Source organism: Microcebus murinus, chromosome 15 (genome assembly GCF_040939455.1).
Source record: "Microcebus murinus isolate Inina chromosome 15, M.murinus_Inina_mat1.0, whole genome shotgun sequence".
Lineage (NCBI taxonomy): Eukaryota > Metazoa > Chordata > Mammalia > Primates > Cheirogaleidae > Microcebus > Microcebus murinus.
This window is the reverse complement of record NC_134118.1, coordinates 55174733-55199524: the sequence shown is the minus strand read 5'-3', so window position 1 is coordinate 55199524 and position 24792 is coordinate 55174733. Positions and strand designations below refer to the sequence as shown.

General features: G+C 36.4%; 1 protein-coding gene across 2 annotated transcripts in view; it reads left to right on the top strand.

The window, feature by feature from the left end:
• Window positions 1-250: 250 nt before the first annotated feature.
• Window positions 251-24792, top strand: part of INTU (inturned planar cell polarity protein) — a 93458-nt gene continuing 68916 nt past the window's right edge. The window contains exons 1-2 of one of the 2 annotated variants that reach the window (XM_076010636.1): window positions 251-838; window positions 19738-20276. In XM_076010636.1, coding sequence (XP_075866751.1) covers window positions 750-838; window positions 19738-20276 — 628 coding nt within the window. In that variant the 5' untranslated portion in view covers window positions 251-749. Of the gene's footprint in view, window positions 839-9794; window positions 10060-19737; window positions 20277-24792 lie in introns of those variants that run through there. The other variant, XM_020280212.2, reaches the window with a different exon arrangement.

The following is a 24792-nucleotide window of genomic DNA, read 5'->3' as shown; positions in this document are numbered from 1 at the left end:
CGTTTACATGGAAGGATGAACGTATATGGCTTCTTTAGGCTGAGTTTAAATTTCCACCAAGAACAAACATCTAATTTGTCTCTTTCCCATTTGTAGCCAGAGCCTCCTCAGAGGCTATTTAGAGCTTCCTCCACTCCTCCCCTGTCCTTGGCCCTCAACACTGCAGGTGGTAGCTTCCTTCACTGGGGGCGGCGCCTGGACACCGGTCGCTCGCAGGGGCAGCGTCGCTGTCCAGGGAGGGAGGGTGAAAAGCTGAATCCCGCACTAGGCGGCGAAAGAGCGCAGCTGTGCGCCGCGGGTTCCAGAGGCGCTCGACGGCTCGCCGGCTCGCCCCGGGCGCGAGCGACCTGCCGCGCGGCCGGGCACGTGAAGAGACCCGCGAACCCAGGCGTGGAAGAGGGGGCGTCCCGGGCGTGGCGAGCTCTGGTGGGAGTGGCAGCCGACACAGTGCCCACCTGCCCCCGCGAGCAGTGGCCGCGCCGCCCGCCCGCGGGGCTCCAAGATCCGCGTGGGTTAGCGAGCGGGCGAAGGAGGGGGCAGCTGTCGCTGGCACCGCTGCCTTCAGCCCCAGACTTTGGTGCTCCAGAAGTCTGTCAGCCTCTTCCTTCAGCCCTCGGCGTCCCTGGGGCGGCCGGAGCTGTGCGGGGGACAGGCGGCGGCGCGAAAGCCGAGCGCGAGCCCTCGCCGCGCCCTCAGCCTTCGCTGTGTTGTTACCTGCTGTACGTCCTCGCGGCGAGTGGCGAGTGGGCATGTTTCAGGTGGGCAGGTCCAGCATCCCCAAACCTGCTCCCCGGAACCTGGAGGACCTGGACTCCGTGCAGCGCGTCCTGCTACACAGGTCAGTGCGGGGCCGGGCATGGGGAGACCGACCTCCGTCCCGGGGGTTACTGCGAGGGGCGGAGCAACTCTTCTTTCAGGGGTCTTTCCGGAAGCGTCTACTCGGGGTCCTCCTTAGTGGGCGCTTGCCGCGGGAGGGACGCTGGGGCCCGCACCCCACCCTTTCCAGAATCAGAGGCCAGCGACCCACCCGGCCCCGCCCCAGCGACCCCGACTGGCCCCGCGCGGGTCCGGGTCACCCACGTCCTCCAGAAAACACTATCTTATAAAGAAGCGAAAGAACAATTAAGCCAAGCTGCCCTTTAATCACCTCTAGACTTCCTCCGGGAAGCTGAGAGTTTTGTTTGGACTTTGGTTGTGACTGGAATTAGAAGGAGCCTCTTTTTTAATAAATCTAATTCTACTCCCACCCCCCCCTCACGCGCGCGCATGCGCTTGCGCACACACTCGAACAACTACACAAAAGAAATTTAAGAGTTTCTCTGGGAAGGATGAGAACCCCAACTTTCCGTTAACTGTTAGCGTATTATTTAACTGCTGGTGCCTTTGTCCAGCCTTATCCTTTATGCAAAATAGACTAACAAATATTAACTACCATGGTAATGGAGATGAGTTTTGGGAAGAGATAGAAGAATTCACAAGGGTAGCAAATTCACTTTCCGTTGTAAGAGGGGACAGATGAAATGTTAGGGCGGTTAATGCTACTTTAACTCTAGGAAGGCCTGGCCTTCATAAGACTGATATGGAAAAAACTCTTTTAAAATATATCAGAAGTAACTCTTGAATACATTTGTGGTGAGAAAGAGTAAGTGGTGCTTAGTAAATGTCTGTCGGGGGAGGTTTATGTGAGTTCTCTCATCTGTAAACGTTTCCAGTGATCCTTTTAAGTTTTTGTAGAAAACCATACGAGGGGTAGAAATCCTGTTCTATTGGTGTGAGTAAAAAGGAAAGACATTGTGCAAAGGAGAAACCGGGTTTCTTCGACTTAAGAGCTATCTTTTTAAACTGGCAATTTTCTACAGTTGGTTTCCTCCTCCCTCGCCCCAAGAGAGCCCCTACTATGTAAAATAAAATATTATCAAATGAGCAGCAAAAAGGGTATTCTGCTAAATTCCCAACAACAATTCCCCATGGATTTGATAAAATTACAGTCCAGGAATAATCCCAAGAATCATTAACTAAAAACCCATTCACAGCATGATTTTGGTAAAGCTGGTAGGGGTGTTAGTTTTAAATGCTTAAGACGCTGCTACAACAGAATGTCTTCATACTTTTCATGATTTAAATGTCAAGTGCCAAAAAAATTCCGAAGTGATTAACACTACAAAGTTTCAGATCCAAAGCACAAACCTGTCTAAATGAACCAGAGCGAAAGAATATGTTTAAACTATAGTCATTAAGACAGATGATTATTTCAGAAGTAAGTAGTGGAGTATTTCTGGAATAAACCTGCTCAGTATTAGGATGAAAAGCTACTTTATCTGAATTACAAATAACTGCTCCCATATGCTCGAGGAACTGATGGAATCTGAAACCATAAATGTGTTTGTCAGTATCACGGCTAACAGTGCTTTCTAATATATGAAAATCTTTTTACTTTTGCAAGGAATTATTTTTATTAGTGGTTATTTATTATTTAATGTTTTCAAACACATGTATTTAAAAAGCTTGATTCAAAGCCTCATATAGATATAAAAAAGAAAAAAAAGAATATTAAAATAAGAAAAAAAAAAAAAAAAAATAAAAAAAATAAAAAGCTTGAGACATCTGTGGAGGTTTCTCTTTCATTTAATGAAGTTATATTTCACACAAGTTTATATTTAATCAAATGGTTTTGCTTGTACAGTATATCTAAACATTTGTTTAGACATAATGTAATAGAAATTAGAGAGATCAGATATCCTTTAGATCATACCTACTTATCATAGTTTTCATAAATTTATATACCAGTGCATGGCCTAATTTTAAAAAATCAGTTGCATAAAATTTTTTATGTTTTTCCTCTAAAACATCCCTTGTAAATTATCCACAAAATATCAGCAATTGCATTAAACAGACCAGTAGCCTTGGGCCATAGAAAATTCATATATAAGAGACAGCAGCAAACTATTCTATTTCATTTTTACATCTTACTTTAAAGGGTAAGTCTTCTGAGTGTTTATTTTTTTAATTACTTGTATATTTTCCATTGCAAATATGGTTTTCAAAATGTAAAGCATTAAATTGCTGTGCTTTTGAAAAAGATACTTCAGCTAAACCAAAACTGAAAGGAGTTACAAACTTTTCTCTGCATGAGGTGTCAACTTCAAAATGCCAATACTAAAGGAACAAATAGCTCAGCAAAAAATATTTAGCTAGTCTGCTTTTTGAAAAAAGTCTCATATAGGTTGTCTGAGTTAGGGAAAAGCTTCAGATTTGCATTTTTCAGTAACTTTTATTTAAGTAAGTTAACATATTTTTGTGTCATCTTGATTATAAGAAGTAACCAAACATATTAATGCACACTAGTATTTTGCAAAGATTTTGTTTTTTAAAGCACAAGGCTATTGCAAATTAATCATTCCCTTGGAATCCTATTTCTGTTGCATGCTAGTTGAGTTGTATGACTTGGCAAGACTTTTAACTTGTCTATATTTTCCCCTGTTCTTTCTGTAATATAAGAAGAGGTAGAATCCACTCCACAATGTGGTGGTGTGAATTCCTGATGATATGGAAGTGCTTTATAAACCAAAAGTTCTGTCAAATATAATGGATTTTGTTAATGATTGTCCTGATAAAACTAAAAACATAAAAAGATAGCAATTCCTAAATGCTCTAAGAAGATTCAGCCAAATGACTTTGGCCAAAGCCTAATGGCTAATGAATGGTGCTGGTCCAGACTAGAGGCAAGTCCTTGAAAATGTTTGATGATCCAAATTTCATACTTTTGCCAACAGTGAAAATATGCATATTCAAAACCTCAAATATCTAGAATTCTCAAGGGTAAAGGTGTGTCCAATTAAGTAATATTTTTGTTATTAAAAGAGTATGTAGTATTTTTTAAACTCTAAAAATAAAAACTAAAATAAATAATAATAATATCAATAGCTTTTAAAAATATAGCATAAAACACACACTGCTCTATTTCTTAAAGCATAAGGCATTGGATTTCAAGGATTATCTCATTTGATTTTCAGCAACCCTGTAGAGTAAGCAGGGATTATTATTGCTGCTTGCAGAAGAGGAAACTGATTTTGTGCACAATCACTATTGTTATTGGTGCCAAAATGAGTATGAGAACTTGAATCCTCTGGGAATGCATGGCACTTAGGGATTATCAAGCATTTTCACAGTTCATATCAAATTATTGTGGGGTCTGACAAGGCTGTGGGTTTTTTTTAATTATTGTTATTTAGGGCATTTGGCACCCATTTATAAGCTATGGGGTTTTTTCTAATTCTTGTGTCTGCTTTTTGTCTACTTTTCATCAGCAGGTTATCTCAGCCATCAACAATTTCTGTGGCTGTTGTATTTTTGCTTTAAAGAGGGCCTTTTTTCCTTCTGGTTGGCAACTACTAACCTATAGTGGTAGAACAGTTTGCCAAATTTGTCATAATTTGTAAATGAAGATATAAAATGAAGGATAAGTAGGAGTAAATGACTTGAGTTTTGGGCTTGAGCTTTGTGCCATCTGCTGTAGTTATTCTTACGCTTCCTCCTGGATACTCATCTGTATTCTTTTCCTATTTAAATGTAAAATACATAATCTTTTAACAGGACACTTCCATATATTTTAACAAGTAATTCAAGTTTTACATAGGAAAATTAGAATTTTGGACCATAATGCAATTTTATAAATTTTAAGATTGCTGAAATGTTATTTTTATATATTATGACTATCTTAAATTTGAAAAATTCCACCTTATAAAGACTCAGTTTTGAAAATGCTATTTTGCTGGTTTACCAAGTTATCTATGCATGATTTAAAAAATAATTGTGGTTTTCATTATTAACACATAGTTTATAAAGTAGTATTTCTGTGTTAACAATTAAGGCAATATTAATTAGTTCCTAACAAAACTCCATTACATGAATTTTTACCTTGCAATTTAAATGTTGTTAATAAACATGACTTCCCATGGCCGTATTTTCATTTACTTCTCATTGCTAGCTTCTGTTACTGCTAGAGAAAGAGCTCCTGAACCTGCTAAAGATACTAAATGTTTAATTATGTTCTTATCTGGTGTATTTTATATCAGAATTGTATTGTTTGTCTAAGAGATGGTTATCTATGGAAATAAAGACCTTATGACCAAACACATTTGGGCCTCAGAAGATGGCTGGTCATTTGTGTAGTGGTAAGTAGAAAATGAAAATATACTCCAGTCTAAATCTTTGAAGTCGTCTTGCAATTGCTAATTCTGAAACAGAAGAAGAGTATTCTTATAAAGGCTTTTTTAAAAAGGCCTATAAAAAATGGCATCTTATTATTTTACTTTCTAAATCTTTTCTAATATTCTAAAATTATTAAATATTAGTAAGGGTAGTAGAGATATAATATGTAAAGTTAGAAATATGACTGGCTAATACCACAACCTGAAAATTAAAATGTTTTATATGTTATTATTTTTTTTACTCCAGTTCAACCCTGTGAAAGGTAAAAGATAGAAGAAGAAAAACAGACCCAGTCATGTCATCCAGGAGATTGTCATTTGGTGGCAAAGATAGATATTTTCCTAAATAATTTAGATGTAAGACCCATATTAGATATATGGACTATATTATGAGGAGAAGGTAGTAAAAGTAATTCTTACTGAGGTAGGAGAGGTGTCTAGGAAGGCTTTATGGAAAAGTTACTGTTTGTTGTTTTTTTTTTATCCAGAATATAAGCAGGAATACAGAAAAAAGGTGCTGTTTGAATTGGGTCTTAAAGAAATATGTAATATTTCAAGAAGTAAATTTTGGATAAATATCATTCTACAGTAAGAGAACTGTGTGAGTAAATGATACAAAATAGCTAAGTTTTATTGACACTTTATGCAGGAAGTATTTCACATGCATTAACTCCTTGGATTCCAAACACTCCTGTGAACTACCACTATCTGAATTTACAGATAGGGAAAGTGAAGCTTGGCGAGAAGCTGGTTTGCTCAAGGCCAAATAGATTATGGATTCTGGAGCAGGGATTCTGGAGAAATCTTCCAGGCTCAAAATCAGGAGGTAGGAGAGTGGGCTCCATCCTACACAGGAGATGGCGGAGAGACTGCAGGTATAAAGCACAGAATTTAGGGCAGTTTCCCAAGTTTACTCAATCACTGGAGGCACTTTTTTAAAATAGAGAGTTCCAGGGGCCCTCCCTGCAGATTCTGATCCTGTTGATGTGGAGTAGGGCCTCAAAATCTGTATGTTTAACAAGCTCCAGGTGATTCTTTTAATTAGGCAAGTTGATCGACTTGATTAACTTGATTAAAATATAGCAGCATATAAGGCATCTAACTCCTAAATCATGGTCATTTGTTTGTAGAATTGAAAAAAACTTTTAAAAAGAGGTTATACAGTTTGGACTTTATTCTCTATTTAAGAAAGTCCCATTGAAGGTTTATGAAGCAGGGTAGGAAATTATCCGATGTTTATAGAAAAAAATGGAGGAAAAATTTGTAGGAAGAAAATAGTATTTTGCTAAAATTTAAAATGTCCTTTTCTTTTTTTCTACTTTTGATAAGCCACTTTAAAATGAGGAAAGGCTAATTTATTAAAGAGGTGCCTAAAGCATTTTTTATTTTGGAATGGGATCTTAAGTAATTTTAATGTTTGAGATTGTGGTGAGAGTAAGTACATATGTTTTACCATGAAACATAAAATAACTATTATAGTGACTCCAACTTTTAAAAATAATATTGTTTCTCTGATTTTAAAAGTAATACATTTTTATTGGATCTCAGTGCTGGTGGAAATATTTGTTTCCCTTCCTTCCTGGCTCCAGTCTCTTCAAACTGCTGACCTCATTACTTCCTCCATCACTTTCAACTGGCAAGGTCCAGAGACAATAAATGCATCACATGGAGACTGCCTCAGCTTCCTGCCTAAAATTGGCAAGCCAGGATCCACATCAGCACCCTCCTTGGCCCTTCCCTCTCACTTTAGGGAAGAGGTGTCCAGGGAGGTCATATCCCACCATCTGTGCCTTGGGTGCTATTCCTTCCTGCCATTCAAGGACCTCCCTTTGCCCATTATCCCTTTACAAACTAATCTGTTCTCCAACTTGAGTAATATATATCCTTTAAGGAAAAAACTCTTGTGGATTTCCAGGAATGACTTAAACTATTTATTTATTTATTCATTCATTTATTTATGTTATAGCTCAGTGCAGCCCCCAACTCGTGGGCTCAAGTGATCCTCCTGTCTCAGCTTCCCAAGTAGCTGGGATTATAGATGTGCACTACCATACCAGCTAGTTTTTTAATTTTTTTTGTAGAGATGGGGATCTTGCTATCTTGCCCAGGCTGGTCGCAAACTCCTAGGCTCAAGAGATCCTCCTGCCTCAGCCTCCCAAAGTGCTGGGATTATAGGCATGAGCTACCACACCTAGCCCCTATTATAATTTTTAGCAAATGAAGTGTAAACTGTGCTTTACAGCTCTTGCATAAGATAAAAACAATTTATGAATACAAATAAACTAAAAAAATAAAAGTCAATAGCTGCTATAAAACTATAAAAAGTACATTTAGAAATAAGTACAAATAAAACATAGGAAATTCCAATGTATGTAATTTAATGTGATAGATGAAACTAAATTGCAGCTTAATAGTATAAATGATGTTTGACTATTGTTTGACTATGAGGGGGTTAAAATGTACTATCTTGACATACTATTTAAGTTAAATACATTTGAAAAACAGCAAGTGTGAAAAGATCACTTTAACCTTTGTGCTGTTTCTTAAAATCAGAAAAGGAAATTCCCATTTGAAAGACACTCCACCAATACTAGAAAGATGCAACATTCTTATACTCAAGGATGAGAAGTCAAAGAGAATTCTGTACAGATCCTGTTAAAATAACTTATCTTTTAAGCCTCCCCACATAATTTAGCTGCTTTTTCACAACTAATTATTCTTTGTCCAACCCAACATAGAAGTAACTGACTCTGATTCATTAGGTTTTCATTTCGTTATGAGGGCCCCCTTATCACGTAAAACTTGTATTATGCTTTTCTCCTGTTAACCTATTTTATGTCAATTTAATTCTCAGACACATCTGGCACCCTAAGAGAATGGAGGTGGAGTTTTCCCACCCCTACAACTGCTACTGTCCAGGTTCTTTTGAGTTCTCCATGCATATTTTCTCATGGGCCACATGATAATTCATCGCTTACTACTCTTGTTTGTTGGAACCATCCCATAATAGCAAAATAAATTAAGACTCCCTGTAAGAAATTTGCTGTGGCCCCACATATGCTAGTTTGGCTTTTTCTGAGTGTTCCATCAGAACCCTGTATTTAATCATAATACTTATCATAATACTTATCACTATATGTTATAATTACCCAATTGTCTTTCCGTCTCCACCATCTGCCCAACTAGTTTAAGTTGAATCCCTAGCACCCAGACATTGAGATCATAAAATAACATTATATCCTTTCGTTACTCACTGTAACATGAACATTTCCTCCATGCATTATTGCTCTTTGAAAACATTTCTACTTAAAATTATATGTGGGAGCTAAGCTGTAGGTACCCAGACGCATATAGAGGGCTATAAATGGACAGAGGAGGCTCAGAGGAGGGAGGGTAGGAGAGTGATGAGGAAAGAAAAATTACCTGTTGGGTACAATGTACACTGTTTGGGTGATGGGTACACTAAAAATCCAGGCATCACCTCTATACAGTTCATCCATGTAACCAAAAACCACTTTTAACCCTAAATCTATTGAAATTTTTTTTCAAAATGAAAAAAATCATAGTGTTTATCATATTTTATACATGAAAGTATATTTAACTTTTCCCCTATTGGACATTTTTAGATTGCTTTCAGCTTTTCACTTTTACATATTTTATATTTGCATCTTTTTTATTAGACTAGATCTCTAATAGTGGAATTTCTGGGTCCAGAGGAAGAAATTTAGCGTAGTGGTTAATGACTTAGATTCATTTCTTGGTTGTTTTGTTGCCTGCTAGCCATGTAACCATTAACAAGATGCATAACTTCTCTAAGCCTCAATTTATTTGAATATACAGAAAATATTTACTTCCTACTATGGGGATACTTAGTATTGTATATGAATAAAGCAAGTAATTAGAGCAAAAGCTGACTCAATCAATGCTATTATTTTGTACTTAGAAAAAAATACTTGATGTAGATATTCATAAATGACAGGTAAATTTTTACTTTTCCACTTCCAAGTTCAGTGATGAGAACATTTCATCAGATTCTAAAATTTGAATTTGAAAGTGAACTTTAAGTTGATTTTGCAATATTGCCACCCATCTGATGCACTCTATAATACTTGCTTGGGAGAACTGTAAAAATGCGAAACAATATGAAAAGCTAAAGGAACAGGTACGTATTTACATCAACACCTAGCTGGCCTTGCTTAAAAGCGTCCATGCTTTGCGCGGATGAGGCCCCAAGAAAAGGTAGAGGGGTAGTTTCCTTGACTTAAAGGGAAACCCAGGCTTAGCGCCTCTAACTAAGGCTTTGGACAGCCACCTGTTCTGCATAGAAACACAGGACATAGTGCAAAGTAGAAGATATCCAGCACCGGAAGACAAAGGGGAAAAAAAACAGTGGGTCTCCGCCTGTTACAGTAAGTTATGCTGCTCTAAGGTAGAGCGTTTAGGGAAGCGTAAGCCCTGAAGTTTAAGCTACTTCCATTCTTCCAACTGAGACGCCCTCATCAAAGTTTCATCTCATTGGCTCCTTTCAGCTCTCTGGGAAGCTTCCCCGTCTCCCTGGCAACCCGAGCTGCCACCAATTGCAGCTAAGGATTGGTAGTCACGTGGCCTCTGTCTCTCCCCCCCCAAGCGGAGGCAATATGGCGGCCCTGGCGTGGCGGCCCTGAGAGATTTGAGTTACTCTAGTTGTGGCTGCCGCTTCCCTAACGATGGCGTCTCCGGCTTTGTGCGATTCACATCCGAGCCCAGAAGAGCTTCCTGGAGACCCCTCTTCACAAGAAGATCAGTATTGTGATTCTGAAGATCAGGCCAGCGACTCGGACTCATATTCTTCAGCGAGTAGCGATTATGAGTAAGGTTCTCGAAGAGGGACAATTGAATCCATCCCTTCATCCTGCAGAGTATACACGTGGGTTGGGGGTACTGCAAGGGTGTTGGCGGTTGGAATTGAGTATTTGTGGTTCTATAAAAGGGGTTTGTTTACACCACGTTTCAGATGTATGGTGTTGTGAGCAGAAATACCATTCTTTGCATTAAAAAAAAAACTAGTTTTTTTATGTTTCTCGGATTAGAAAGGTCTTTTCCTTGTGATGGGCTCTATGCTTTATGAGGATCTATCTGTTAGGTTGTTCATAAACTCTTTGTTCCTATTGCAGTGTCTTTCTGCTTCTCTGATGTTATGATCTTTGTGACTTAACCTCATTAATATTGAGTGGAGGAACACCCCGCACATTTTATAAGGCTATTATTTAAATTATGTAGATTTTTTTTCCTATTATGGAAATGAATAGCTATATAACAGAAAGAATATTTGCCCAGTGTCTTATCAGGGACAACCTCTCAGCATTTCTGCTATATTTTTCTGTAAATCCCCATGACTTTCTTGTTTTCTATTTTATGTCATAATTTAATTTTTAAAATACAAATATCTAAGTGTTATTTCCATTTTGGAGAAACCTGCTTAATACATGCCAGGGATTTAATAAGGATAGATTGTGTTTTTGATGACTTGAACAAATTTAAGAATATCAAATATTTTTGTAACCTGCTGTGGTCATTTAAAAAATAATTTAAAAATTCATGATTATTAAAAGAAACTGCTGGAAGGAAATAAGAGTTATATAGAACCTTATTTGGTCTTGATATGAGAAGTTGCAGGCAGTATAAAACTCAAACTCTTGGCTTCTCATATGTTAGAGTACTATGCTTTCACCCAAAATCTATGATGTGCACATGGTCACACAACTGAGTGTTGTCAGTGTAGAAATTCAAGATACCTGATTTCTAATGGGACACCCTAATTTTGATGGGATGAAAATAAATGAGCTAATTATGTTTCCTAGGACCAGTAAGAGGACCTTGGTGATAGAAAAACTTGTTGCTCCAAATATTTCATGATCCACAATACATGTATGTATGTATGATGTTTTCGCTTTTAAAAAATGATCATTAAGCTTTCTACATCAGTCACTCACTAATCACTCCAAGTACCTTTATCCTCCTAATAGTAAAAATATATTAAATCCCTATTGTAAAATGTTTTACTGGTCTAAATTTCAAGTCTTCCCATGATTCATGTTTTATGTCTGCCCCTTCTTCATTTGTAGAACATGAGGGTTAAATTGTGTTCCTCCCTTATGGTATTAAGTGTTTACTTCCCTAAGCTACAGTCACCAATACAAATGGTGCCCTTTCTGGGTTGGACAGAATCACTCTCTAATCCAGTACTTAGGGATGTGAACCTTAATCTTTCTCATCAAAACAAAAAGATAAGAATTACCTATTATATTTCATCACTTGCATGAAGCTTACTAAGAAAGTTATACTACGTATCGATTCACATAAAATGCCCTCAACTTTCAAGGTTCTTGTTAGTTAACTACATGTTCTTTTTTCAAAGTTATTATTGTTTCATACATGCTTCATAGCTGAACTGCATATGGTTGTTAATACAGAATTTAAAAGTTTATCATTTTTGAGGTAACTTACATTAGGGTACATTGTGTTAGAGCTGTTTCAATAGTTTGTTTTAGGCTTGTTAAAGAAGGCTTTAGATTGGTGCAGAATGTCTTAACCTGGCACATAGGCTCATCACCTGGGAGGCTTCACAGCTAATACTGGTGAGTGGGGTTGGGTTGAAGGAGCCATTGATTGATTGTAGTATTGAGATAATGAGAATCGTACCTTTACTTGCAATAATACCAAGTTTCTTTGCTTTGATCTCTAATTATCCAGTTTATTAAAGCAACATTAGTTCATGTTGGCCAGAAAGTTGTCAATTTTATTATTTAGATTCTTAATTTTTTGAAGCTTTTATATTAAGACTTATGGGGTCATTTTACTTTTATAAAATTTGATTTTCAAGTCAGGTTTTTAACATACTGTTGAAGAAGAACTAAATTTTTTTTTGAGATGAAGTCTCTATTTTCAATTTGCTATTATTAAAGACATTTCCTATGTCATATGTAATTGCAAAACAATTTGAAAAAGTATAATTTCAGTTTTTTCCCTCTTCAACTTTTTCTTTTCTTTTTAATACATTTTTATTTCTTAAAAAAAATTTTTTTTATTTCTCATTCACTCTGTCCTGTCCTCAATGCTTGTAATATCTGGTGAAATTACAGTCTAATAAAATAATATAATATCCTTTGGAAAATTATTGAAATTTTGTTTACTAGGGCTATTGGAGAGAAAGAGGAATAATTTTAAATGTGATATAACTGTAAAAAGTTAAGGAACTTCTACCTAAAACAAGAGGATTGATTGGAGAAGAAGGGAACTATGTCCCTTAAATTTTTTCTAGGATTTTTTTAAACAGCTTTATTGAAGTATAATCAATATACAAAAAAACTGCACATATTTAAAGTGTACAATTTGATAAGTTTCGACATATATACATCTGTCAAGATAATTAACATATCCATCTTGCCCAGAAATCTCCCTTGTGCCTCCCTAAGACTGTTCCCTTGGTGATAGAAAAACCTCTGAGGGGAAGATTTTTCTCCCTTCAGGGAGAAGGAATGAGAGAATGCCCCTCATTCCTCACAACCATTTTTCTGCTTTCTGTTACCATACATCTTTATAGTTTCCAGAGTTTTATGAAAATGGGATTGGTAGTATGGACTTTTTTGTCTGCCTTCTTTTATTCAAGTATAGTTATTTTGAGATTCACCCATGTCTTTGCCTACATTAATAGTTCATTTTTTTCTGAGAGGATTCTGTTGTTTACTAGCCCTATCACAGGACGTTTTGCTGGTCTATGATTTTTGTTCAGTCAGGGTTAGATTGTATCCCTAATTTAGTGATGTGTAGGAATGCCAAAATATATCTTTCTCTTGGATTTTAACATGGGAATATACCACTTGAAGAATCAAATTATTTCATTGAAATTCAAGGTATAATATTATTAGCATCCAGTTTGATAATATTTCTCTTTTTTGTCTTCTGCTCTGAACCTTGACTTCTTTTTTCTTTTAATTTATTTTATCAAATTATATAAATTAAAGAGACACATAGTATATAACTAGATTTATGATGAAAAATGGTAATTCCTGCCATCATTTCTCTCTACTTCTAGCTCAATTTGTTTGAAGAGAATTCATTGTCTTCCTTTTTTCTCCAATAAGTTTACTAACATTACTGTTTCCTTACACATGTCTTCAGATCTGCTAAGTTTCCAGTCCTGATGACTTCCTTTTCTGGTATACACCCCTCTTTCCTCTCGTTTCCTTTCCATTCCCACAGGCACTGTCTTACATCAAGTGCTTGCCTCTCAAGTGCTTTCCTCTAGCCTCTCTCCCATATGCCTATGGACTAGCCTCTAACTGGTCTGGATACTTCTAATTTCTCCCTATTTTTGATCTTTCTTCCATATAACTACCAGAGTTTGCTTCTAAAACACGTTTCTAAATCATTTTTCTACTCTACTCAAAAGTTTGGTGGCCTTCCAAATAAATTCCAGATTCCTTAGGATCTTTTAGGTCTGTCTCTAGCCTTTCCTATCTTATCTTTGTTGATCTGCCTCTTTTAAGCTACTTGTATTCCTGCTACACTGAGGTATCCATCTGTTCTTAAAGCGACTATGTGCTTTCACACCTATACTTTTGTGTACTTTCTTCTTTCTGAAACACCCTTCTTCCTATCTCTACTTGTCACATCATTCAAGGTCCCACCTAAGTGCCACCTTTTCCTAGAACATTTTCTGATCCCTCTTAGACTTAATTTCTCCATCCTCTACTCTCCTATAGCAGTTTTTATTCCTCAGTTTTGATATTTGCATTTTAGCTATTTGATTAGCTCTCTGTCTGATCCGACATCTTTAAAAGTACAATAAAGCCCTATCACAAAATATTTTGCTAGTCTGATTTTTGTTCTGCCAGGATTAGACCATATCCATAACTTAGCGATGTATAAGAATGCCCCATTTAGGTGAGGGGGCTGGAAGTGGGAAATGTGGTCCAGGGAATGAGATAATTTTTAGCATAGTTTCAGTGAAGATGTGTTCCTGATGTAGAAATTCATTATATGCAATGAATACACAGTTGTGAGTTTATTGACTGATTCCCTTCGTCTTCTCCGACATGCTCTACAGTCATTCCAGTGGTGACTGTGGCAAGAAGAACGTCAGCCTATTCGAGATTCCCCACCCTTCAAGCTGCTATAGCATCCAGCATAGATTTAAAATATTAAAATGCATAGTGTTCCTTCAGAAAATACCTTCAGAAGTGAAAATTAAATATTACTGGTAGACAAAGAACAGAAAAGAAAACACAGAAGCATAGGCAGACCAGTGTTTACTGAACAAGTGCCAGATACAATCCATATTAATTTGTCAGGGTATTTTTATTGTGTGTGGTTTTACTCTGTCCCTAGAATTGCCCTGCTATACCTATTAGCATCACATAAATACATCCATTGACTACTTTGGTAAAGTGCTTTGCCTACTAAGGAAAAAAAAAAAAAAGAGAGAGAAAGCTATAATATTGTAACAGATTTGGAATAGTAGCAAATGTCTGTTTTCCTTAAATAAAGAAATATGCCAGTAAGGCTGGCTATTTCATAATTCTTTTCTTGTAGTAGTTAAGGAAATTGCCATACAATTTCAAATGATGAAAAATGCTGGCGTTAGTGCAAATAAAGACCTGAGAGATTCAAATAACTGTTGGAGGAAAAAAAAAGATATAAGTGTCAAACTAGAATGATTCTTGAATACATCAGGAAATGTGAAACTTATTGGCATTATCTGAAGTTCATTTTCTTTAATATATTTATGTTATAGCTTATGTATGTGGATTTGTTTATTTGCATATTAGCAACTCTTCCTTTGAGAAGGACTCTGCTCATGTTTACCATATCATTTACAACCTTGAAAACCAATTAAAGTGCCCTCACACTTGGCAGGCAGGCTGTACACATACAGCTACTCTGATTAAAGCAAAGCAAAAATAAACAAAATAAGACTCATTGAAAGAAAATTGAAAGACATTTATACAATGAGAACTTTATAGCTTGTACTGCAGGGTCTTAAGAAAATGTTAAACAGTATTTATATTGAAATGAACTGAAATGTGACCCATATATTTAAAAATCTAAATTAAAACTGCTAAATTTATTTCTTTTAATTTTTTTTTATATTGGAGTAAGTTTAGGTTTACATGAGAGTTGCAAAGATAGTACAGAGTTCCCATGAATCCTTCAGCCAGTTCCCCCTGATGTTAACATCTAACTCAACTTTGTACATTTGTCAAAACTAAGAAATTAACATTGGTCAGTACTATTAACTTATCTCTAAATTTTATTTGAATTTCACTACTCTTCCATTAATGTCCCTTTTCTGTTGCAGTATTCAATCTAGGATATCATATTGCATCTAGTCATCATGTCTGGTCTGTAATAATTTCTTGGTCCCTCCTTGCCTTTCATAACCTCTATCACTTGGTTAAGTAAAGTAGTGTCTGCCAGGTCTCTTCACTGTAAAGTTACTATTTTTCCTTTTCTATACTCTGTTCTGTGGAAGAGTATGCTCTCTAAGTCCACAGTCAAGGCAAGGAGGGATTAAATTCTGTCTCCTGGAGTAGGGAGTATCTATATGTGTATATTAATTTCTGTAATTTTGCTATAGTTGTAATGAAAGATTGGGTTATTGTGTTTTGTTCTTTTTATTGTTATTTTTAAAATAACCACTTTCTTTTAGAAGAACCAGATGAACTAGTTTGAGAGTATAGTAAATAGAATTCTATTAAACTTTATTTTTTTCCTTTTTTTTTCCAGTAGAGACAAGGTCTCTGTTTGTCACCCAGGCTGGAGTGCAGTGGTGGTATGTTAGCTTACTATAACCTCGAACACCTCAAGCAATCCTCCTGGCTCAGCTGGGACTACAGACACACGCCACCATGCCTTGCTAATTTCCTTTTTTTTTTCTTGTAGAGGCAGGGTCTCCATGTTGTCTAGACTGGACTGGAATTCCTGGCCTCCAGCAGTGTTCCTGTCTCAGCCTCCCAAAGTGCTGGGATTATAGGCATGAGCCAGCACTCCTGGTCCTATTAAACTTTCTTAACATACTAATCAGTAATGATATTTATTTTTTAATTGACACATAATAATTGTTCATATTTATGTGGTACAATGTGATGTTTTGATACATGTATACCTTATGTAGTAATCAAATCAGGGTATTTAATATATTCATCATCTCATCTTTTTTTTTGTGCTGAGAACAAAAATCCTCTCTTCTAGTTATTTTGAAATATATAATACAGTATTAATAACTATAGTCTTTCCTACTGTGCAATAGAACACCAGAGCTTATGTCTCCTGTCTAATGGGTAACTTTGTACCCATTGACCAATGTCTTTGCTTATCGAACTAAGAATTAATCTTCTGGAGTAGCAATAAGGAACTTTCCAGGAATACTGAACTGTAGGGGTCTTAAAGGCAGTGCCTCTGGTATTAGAAACATCGTCATTTAATGCTAGTTAGAAAAATGCAGAAACACAAAAGCTGCATCTAATAAAGGCAGGAGGAAGAGAACTGACATTATTTGGCACTACCATGCCAGGACTGAACATTATTTTATTTGCTGTTGGTAACCCTGTGAGGTAGCTATAATCTGTTTTCGAGCAGAGGAAAACTCAAGCTTAGAATCAATCAATCTTAGAAAGGTTAAAACATAATAGAAGAAAATTTGAATCCAACTGTTCCGCAATGCCTCATTTTCTTTTCAGTATACATATAGCTTCTTTGTGTGGAGTCTCTTTTGTACATTTGCTTGTCTTTATTTCTGTCTTTCTTATCTTCCTTTTAATTTCTTCTTCTTTTTTAAAATGTTTTTCTCTTCTTAAATGAAATATTTTTAACAGTCTAGATGTTAAAAAAATGGATCTCATACGTTGCTAGTGAAAATATGAATTAGTATAATCTTCTGGGTAAAGGCCTATATAAACACATACATATAAGGATGGTTCTTAAAACTTTGTAGGGGAGGCCAGGCGTGGTGGCTCACGCCTGTAATCCTAGCACTCTGGGAGGCCGAGGCGGGCAGATTGCTCGAGGTCAGGAGTTCGAAACCAGCCTGAGCAAGAGCGAGACCCCATCTCTACTATAAATAGAAAGAAATTAATTGGCTAACTAATATATATAGAAAAAATTAGCTGGGCATGGTGGCACATGCCTGTAGTCCCAGCTACTCGGGAGGCTGAGGCAGAAGGATTGCTTGAGCCCAGGAGTTTGAGGTTGCTGTGAGCCAGGCTGACACCATGGCACTCACTCTAGCCTAGGCAACAAAGCGAGACTTTTGTCTCAAAAAACAAACAAACAAACAAACAAAAACTTTGTAGGGGAAAAACAAAAGCAAAAACTGAACACAAAGCTTATCAGTAGGTGAATGACTGAATGTGCTGTGTCCCTGATAGGGAATATTATGTAGCCATTAGATATTTCTAAACTATATTGTTAAGTGAGAAATTGTAAAGTTAAGTATATGCCTTTTGTAGTACATATAAAATGCTGCTTTTTAAAAACAATGGTAGGATAACCCTATATATGTTTTTATATGATTATAAAAGCATGGATTTTTAACAGTGTTTATGTCAGAGAGAAGTAAGAAGAGAAAATGACTTGTATTGATAATTATGTTACTATTTATATAAAATGATTCTTTGCATGTATATGCATAAAAGGCATGAAAGTATGGTCACCAACTAGAAATCTAGTCAACATTAATCTCTCCCTCTCTCTCTCATCTCCTCACCTAATCATTCTCAAAATCTTGGTGATTTTTAAGTGTTTCTCAAATGTTTTTCCTACACATTCAAAGTTTAGACATTGGAATGAACAATGTACATGTTTAGCAAGTGGGAAAAGTTTCTTTGGGGGGTCACATAACTCTAATACAAATAACATACCAGATTAAAAGGGTAAAATTAAAAAGCAAATAAACTTTATTCATTGTTTAAATTGATAATATAGATCTTGATAAGTAACTTGTGTATAATCATGGGATTTACATTGTGACAGTTAAAATCAGGGTACTTTTGTTATCTAAATGTTTATGGCTTCAGGTTGTATGTGGTGAGCAAAAAGAAAAATTAAAAAATAAAAAGAAAAAAAAAATAAATGTTTATGGTGGGGACACACTTTCAAGAGTAGAACTGTAGAGTTATATAAATATTGATCCATCTGGGTTCAGATAGGTATGGTTGAAACAACTATTACATGGTTAATAATAATCTGCAGTAAGTGGTACTTATTGCCTAAAGTGAAGCCATGCACTGGGAACCAATAAAGTCCTCCAAAAATGTTAGTGTTGATTTTTGAGCTTGCTATGCCTTTTTTTAAAAAAGTGACTCATATTTAGTTGAAAATTCTATATTAATGACCATCCACAGACCAGGGCAGTGGTTAGTTGTCAGAGTTGAGTAATAGAATAGTACATTAGAAAGAGATGTTTGACTTGTAAGGCAAAAGAACTAGAGTTGCTAATAAACACTGTAGAAAACAGAAATTTCGCTAATCATGATTGAATGATTAGAATACAAATTATACTCTTTCGGGCCAGGACAGTACAGCTCGTGTTTCTGAAAAGATTCCCCACATGTTAATTTTCCACTGTAACCAGTTTTGCTTTAAAGAATAGCAATTTGAAAGATAAACTGTTCATAACATTGGTAGTTTGTGATTAGTTTTGTTACCATAAGTATTTTTGTTTTTTAATGCTATTTCAATCATTTTAATAGCAGTAATTTTGGTGCTTTTCAATGGCCTACTTCCCAGTTAAAACTTTTTTTTACAATCACATGATGAATTATGTAATATGTGATTTACTTTTCCTACTATAATTATTCATAAAAGTGAGTTTTATAGAAATTATAGACTATAGAAGTGATCATTACTGTATTAGCTGCAATCTTTTTTTTTTTTTTTTTTTAGCTGCAATCTTAAACAGGTTGTTTTCAGCAAAGATTTTGGTTCATGGTGAGGTAAATGTTTCTTTTTTGAAAATTTATTACGTAAACAAAGTCTATTAACAGTGGTCGGCATTAACTTTCATTTTAACCTGACAGCCATGCTGAATAATTTCTATGCAAGCAGTATGTTTTCATGTACAGTTTCCAAATGGCTTGCTTCTATGGATGTAACTGCATAATCACCTGCTGATGTAAATTTTTGTCCAATATAAAATTGTCGAAAGTGAACAACAGCCACACAATGGCTGGATTAATTTTTTTAAAAAAACTCATAGATTCTGAAAGAAGACCATCTCTTTTTTACTGGTTTTCCTTTATATCACTGTGCCTTTTTGATTCCCTCTTCCCCAACTCCCATTCTTCAAGGCTCAACAAAAACCATCCTACAGGAAATAATGTTGATGCTCATAGTAAATTAGAAATAGTAAGGAGAATTTGAAATAAAGACATTTCACTCTGTTTCCACTTCCCTTCTCCTCAGCTTCCACCCTTACTGTCCTGCTGGGAAGACAAACATTTTTCTTATGTTGAGCTGCTATTCAGATTATGTTTTCTCTCTTTCATAGTGACCTTGAGCCTGAATGGCTGGACAGTGTGCAGAAAAATGGAGAGCTGTTTTATTTGGAACTGAGTGAAGATGAAGAAGAAAGCCTCCTTCCTGAGACACCAACTGTGAACCATGTCAGGTTCAGTGAAAATGAGATTATCATTGAAGAGGACGATTACAAAGAAAGAAAAAAATATGAACCCAAACTCAAGCGGTTTACCAAAATTTTAAAAAGTAAAAGACTTTTACCCAAGCGCCACAATAAGAAAAATAGCAACAACAGTGGGCCAGTATCCATTCTAAAGCATCAGTCCAATCAGAAGACAGGAGTCATTGTCCAACAGCGGTATAAAGATGTGAATGTTTACATAAACCCCAAAAAGCTAACTGTCACCAAAGCCAAAGAGCAACTCAAGCTTCTGGAAGTACTGGTTGGAATTATTCATCAGACCAAGTGGAGCTGGAGAAGAACAGGAAAGCAGGGCAATGGAGAGAGGCTTGTGGTCCATGGCCTACTGCCAGGAGGGTCTGCAATGAAGAGTGGTCAGATACTAATTGGTGAGTGTTGCTGATGAATGTTGGTCCTTGTTTACAGAGATACATGATTAATGATGATGCTTTGTGAGGGATGTGATAAAAAACAGAATTATTTATAGAGTCTCCACAGATTGAGGACTGACAGAATTGTTTATAGAGTCTCCACAGATTGAGGACTGATTAATGATATTTGATATAGTAGTGAAATGGTACAAAGGGTATACTGTAAGGCATGGTGTCCTTAAAAGAACCACTTCAGTGCATTGAATACGTCTCTGCCTTGTTCAGGTCAGGGAATAGCTTGACTAATTCTCAGGCTTTGAATTAGGTAATTTTATTTCATCTTGGTTATATTTGCTGACAAGAAAAAGAAAATAAGTTGATTATACAGTGATAATTTAGGTTTTAATGGCTATATTCAATAACATACAAAAATATATAATTTACGAATAAAAATACTTCTAAATTGTATGTTTGTACTTGAGTACACTAAATTCTTAGAGTGGTTTTAAACTGTTTCATTTGACATATTTAGCAATAGTAGTGTTTTACATAAATTTCCTTTTAAGGGTGCTTGTCATAAAATATCCCACCAATTTTTAGGGAAAGAAATTTACAAATTATTCTGAATATATATTCAGATGAGTGTTTTGTGTTGCTAATAAATCATAAGATACAATGTTTGAGTTAGTAGCAATCTTCTTAGTTAAATAAGATAAATTAATCAAATGTGAGGATATATTATTAATGAAACTTAAAAGTTATAACAGTTATAAAAGCTGACAGTCTATTAAGTTGACCCAGCTTAAGTGATTTAGAGTAACTTTTATAGATACTTTAGAAACATTTTTACTAAATTTCATTTATTTGTTCATTGATTCAACAGGTTTTTTTTTTGTTTTTTTTTTGTTTTTTTGAGCATCTGCTAAGTGCCAGTAATACAAAGATTACTCTAATGATCCAATTATTCCTCTAAAGGAGCTCATACTATAGTGGAAGAGATGAGTCTCACATAGCCAGTTTCTTACCACGTGATGAGTGTCATGGTAGGGATTTACAAGGAGGATCCTATGGAATCTTTGGCAAAGTGTGTGTTCCAAAATGGTCTTGACAAGGTCATATTCTCTTCTTACAATGTAGCGTTGATACTCCTTTCCTTCCATGGAGACTTATGATCTGTGTCATTGAATCTGGGTGGGATAGTGACTACAGTTTAAATGGTGCTGTGTGACATAAGAGGTTGGATCACAAAAGGTAATACAGCTTCTGCCTGGTTCGTTTGGGGATGATGCTCTTGGAACCCAGTCACCATTCTGTGAGGAAGGCCTGGCCACCTGGAGAGGCCATGAATAGTGATCTGGCCAATGGCCTCAGCGGAGGCTCCAGCCACCAGACATGAGTGAAGAAGCCTTTGAGATGAATCCAGCCCCAACTCCCATCTGGCTGTAACTGCATGAGCAACCCCAAGTGAGAACCTCAGCAGAGCCCAGTTAACTCCAGAATTGGGAGAGATAATAAATGATCGATGTTGTTTTAAGCCACTGAATTTTTTTGGATGATTTGTTTTGCAGCAATAGATAAGTGGAACAGGAGCTAATACATACTTACATTCTGTTAGGTCCTCAGCTTTCTTTTGTGTAAAATGATAGGAATGAACTGAAATATCGCTAAGGTTTGGTTTTTTAGTTTTGTAAAAGGAGCCAGGATTTCTAATTATGAAATCCTGTGTGATTATTTGGTAATGACCATAATTTTAGGATCTCACATGCTGAGAAACTCCAACTACCTTGTTTCCCCTACCCATAAAATAAGCCCTTGCAGGATTTCTAAGCATTTTCGTAATATAAGCCCTACCCCAAAAATAAGACCTAGTGATGGGCGTAGCTACGCAGCATATCTGCACAACCCAAGCATTTCATCGTGGAGTGGTAAAGAAGGCGAGCAGCCCTTCTCATCTGCCCCATCGTGACAGCTACTATCCCAGAAGTGACCGGAAAGGTGTGGGCAGCCCCACCAACAAGGTCAGCTCCCCCTGTTAGGTCCCAGCCATCCTGTGTGTGCTGCAAGCTGAGGGGAAAATAACACATCCCCTGAAAATAAGCCCTAGGGTGTCTTCTTGAGGAACAATAAATATAAGACCTTGTCTCATTTTCGGGGAAACACGGTAATGTATTCTTCTACTTAGCTGAATCCTCTGCTCCAAATGCCAATTGTTAACAAACCCACAAGGAGGGGTTCAATGTTACTGGCAGCACAGAAAGCCAATTACTGAGACAGTGAGGATTGTCGAGGAAGAAAGGATTTATTATAGTGGATATGTCTACCAGGAGAAGGAGGTATGGACTGCCTCAAATCCACCTCCCCGACCAACATGGTCAGGGGATTTTTTAGAGGCAAATGAATAATGCATGAGGGGAGTGAGCATTATTACATGTTTGGGGTGGAGGGCACACAAGTGCAGTGAGAAATCATGTTAGTACATATGTCCCATGCTCAAAAAATGGCCTATAAGTTCCTCCCAGGGTGGGGATTTTAGTATTACAATGAGCTAGGGGTTAATATTGGTCATTCTTTCAGCCTTGTGCCCAGGCTCAGTGGGTCTTTGGGCACAATCTGTGGTGGAGTATTGCTTATCTTGTCTTTTCAGGACAAACTGGTGGCATGAGGCTTTGTAGTTATCTCATGGCTGCAAGGAGGTTCTGCCCTTTCTGGGAAAGAAACTCAAAAGAGAATGCATCAGTGTAACAGAGATTTACAAAGTTCTGGTCAGCAAATCTTAGCGAGAGTGCTATATTTTCTGCCAATTTTGAGACTGCAGCTGCTAATCTACCAGGGCTGAGATAAAAGTCATTGTCAAGGTCACTTAGAGCAGCCAGCCCTAGCCACAATGTGAACACTTAAAACTCATTTGAAATAAAGGAACTAAAAACATTTTTGTGAAAACATTTTCTTGCTTATGGAGCTGGTTACACTATTTGGATGGGGTTATAGACAATTTTTTAAAATTCATTTTACCATTTTCTCCTGAAAACTAGTGTAGGTGATAGGCAGTGAGACTCATATTCTATGTTTGCTTTCCCCTGATCCTCACTCCAGTTTGCTGAATCTCCTAGAAATGAGGATTACCTGTCTTTTTATATCATCTGTATGGGAGGAAAGAGAATGAACCATGGGGAGGAAAAGAGCTTCCACCATGGTAGCACTACTGTTTATCCCTTAAGGATTCTAATTTTCTTTGGCCTTTGTTGGGGTTCCTCCTTACTGACCATGAACAAAAGGCAAACAGAGACCTATAGTTTCCTCTAAAGGTTAGAGTATGGGATCAGCACCTCCAAATAAATGTGATTCATTCATTCAACAAACATAAATTGAATGCCTATCATGTACCAAGCTCCATATCCATATTTTTCTCTAAGCAAGGACATATATGTGTTTATATATTTGTGTTCCATCTTCCAACAGAAAGCTTATAGGTAAGGGAACAATGTATATAAATTGCGGAGATTCTCAAAAAGTATACATATGGGGGAAAAAAAGAGAAATTTGACCTTTATTTTGCACCAAACATAAAAATCCATTTTGAGTAGATTGTATATCTAAATGTGAAAAATAAAAGAATAAAATTTCTTAAAGATTATATGGGAGAATATCTTCATGACCTAGGAAAGATTTATTAAACAGCCCTAATCACAAACTACAGTTGACTCTTGAGCAACAAGAGTCCTCTTCTTCCTCAGCCTACACAACGTGAAGACAATGAGAATGAAGACCTTTAGGATGATTTACTTCCACTTAGTGAATAGTAAATATATTTTCTCTGTTCCTTATGATTTTCTTAATAATATTTTCTTTTCTCTAGCTTATTTTATTGTAAGAATACAGTATATAATACAAAATATTTGTTAATTGACTATGTTATTGGTAAAGTTTCTGGTCAACAGTAGGATTGAGAGAGTCAAAATTGTACACAGATTTTCAACTACCTGGAGGATTGGTGTCCCTAACCCCTGTGTCGTTCAACTATAAAAGATTGATAAATCAGTGTATGTTAAAATTAAGAACTTGGGTTCATCAAAAAGACACTATTGTGTCAAAAAGAAAACCTCCTATAACTGACAAGGGGCTTTTATAAAAAGACCTGCAAATCTATAATAAAAATATAGACAGTGCAGTTAAATAATGGACAAGAAACCCAAACAGGTACTTCACAAAAGAGGATGTCCAAATAGCCAATAAACATAGGAAAAGATTTGCAACCTCATTATTCATCAAATACAAATTATTAATAAACTACAATGAGATACTGCCACACAGTCCCTAGAGCTGCTAAAATTAAAATGACTGACAGCTGCTAGAGAGGATGTGGAACAACACAAACTCTCATATACTCCAATTGATAACTCATTTTGGAAAACTGTTCTAGCGGTATCTACTAAAGCTGAATATAGGCATTTCCTACGATTTAGTAGTTCTACTTCTAGCAGCGAATGTAAGTGCAAAAGGCATTTATATGAATGTTCTTAGTGGTATTATTTAT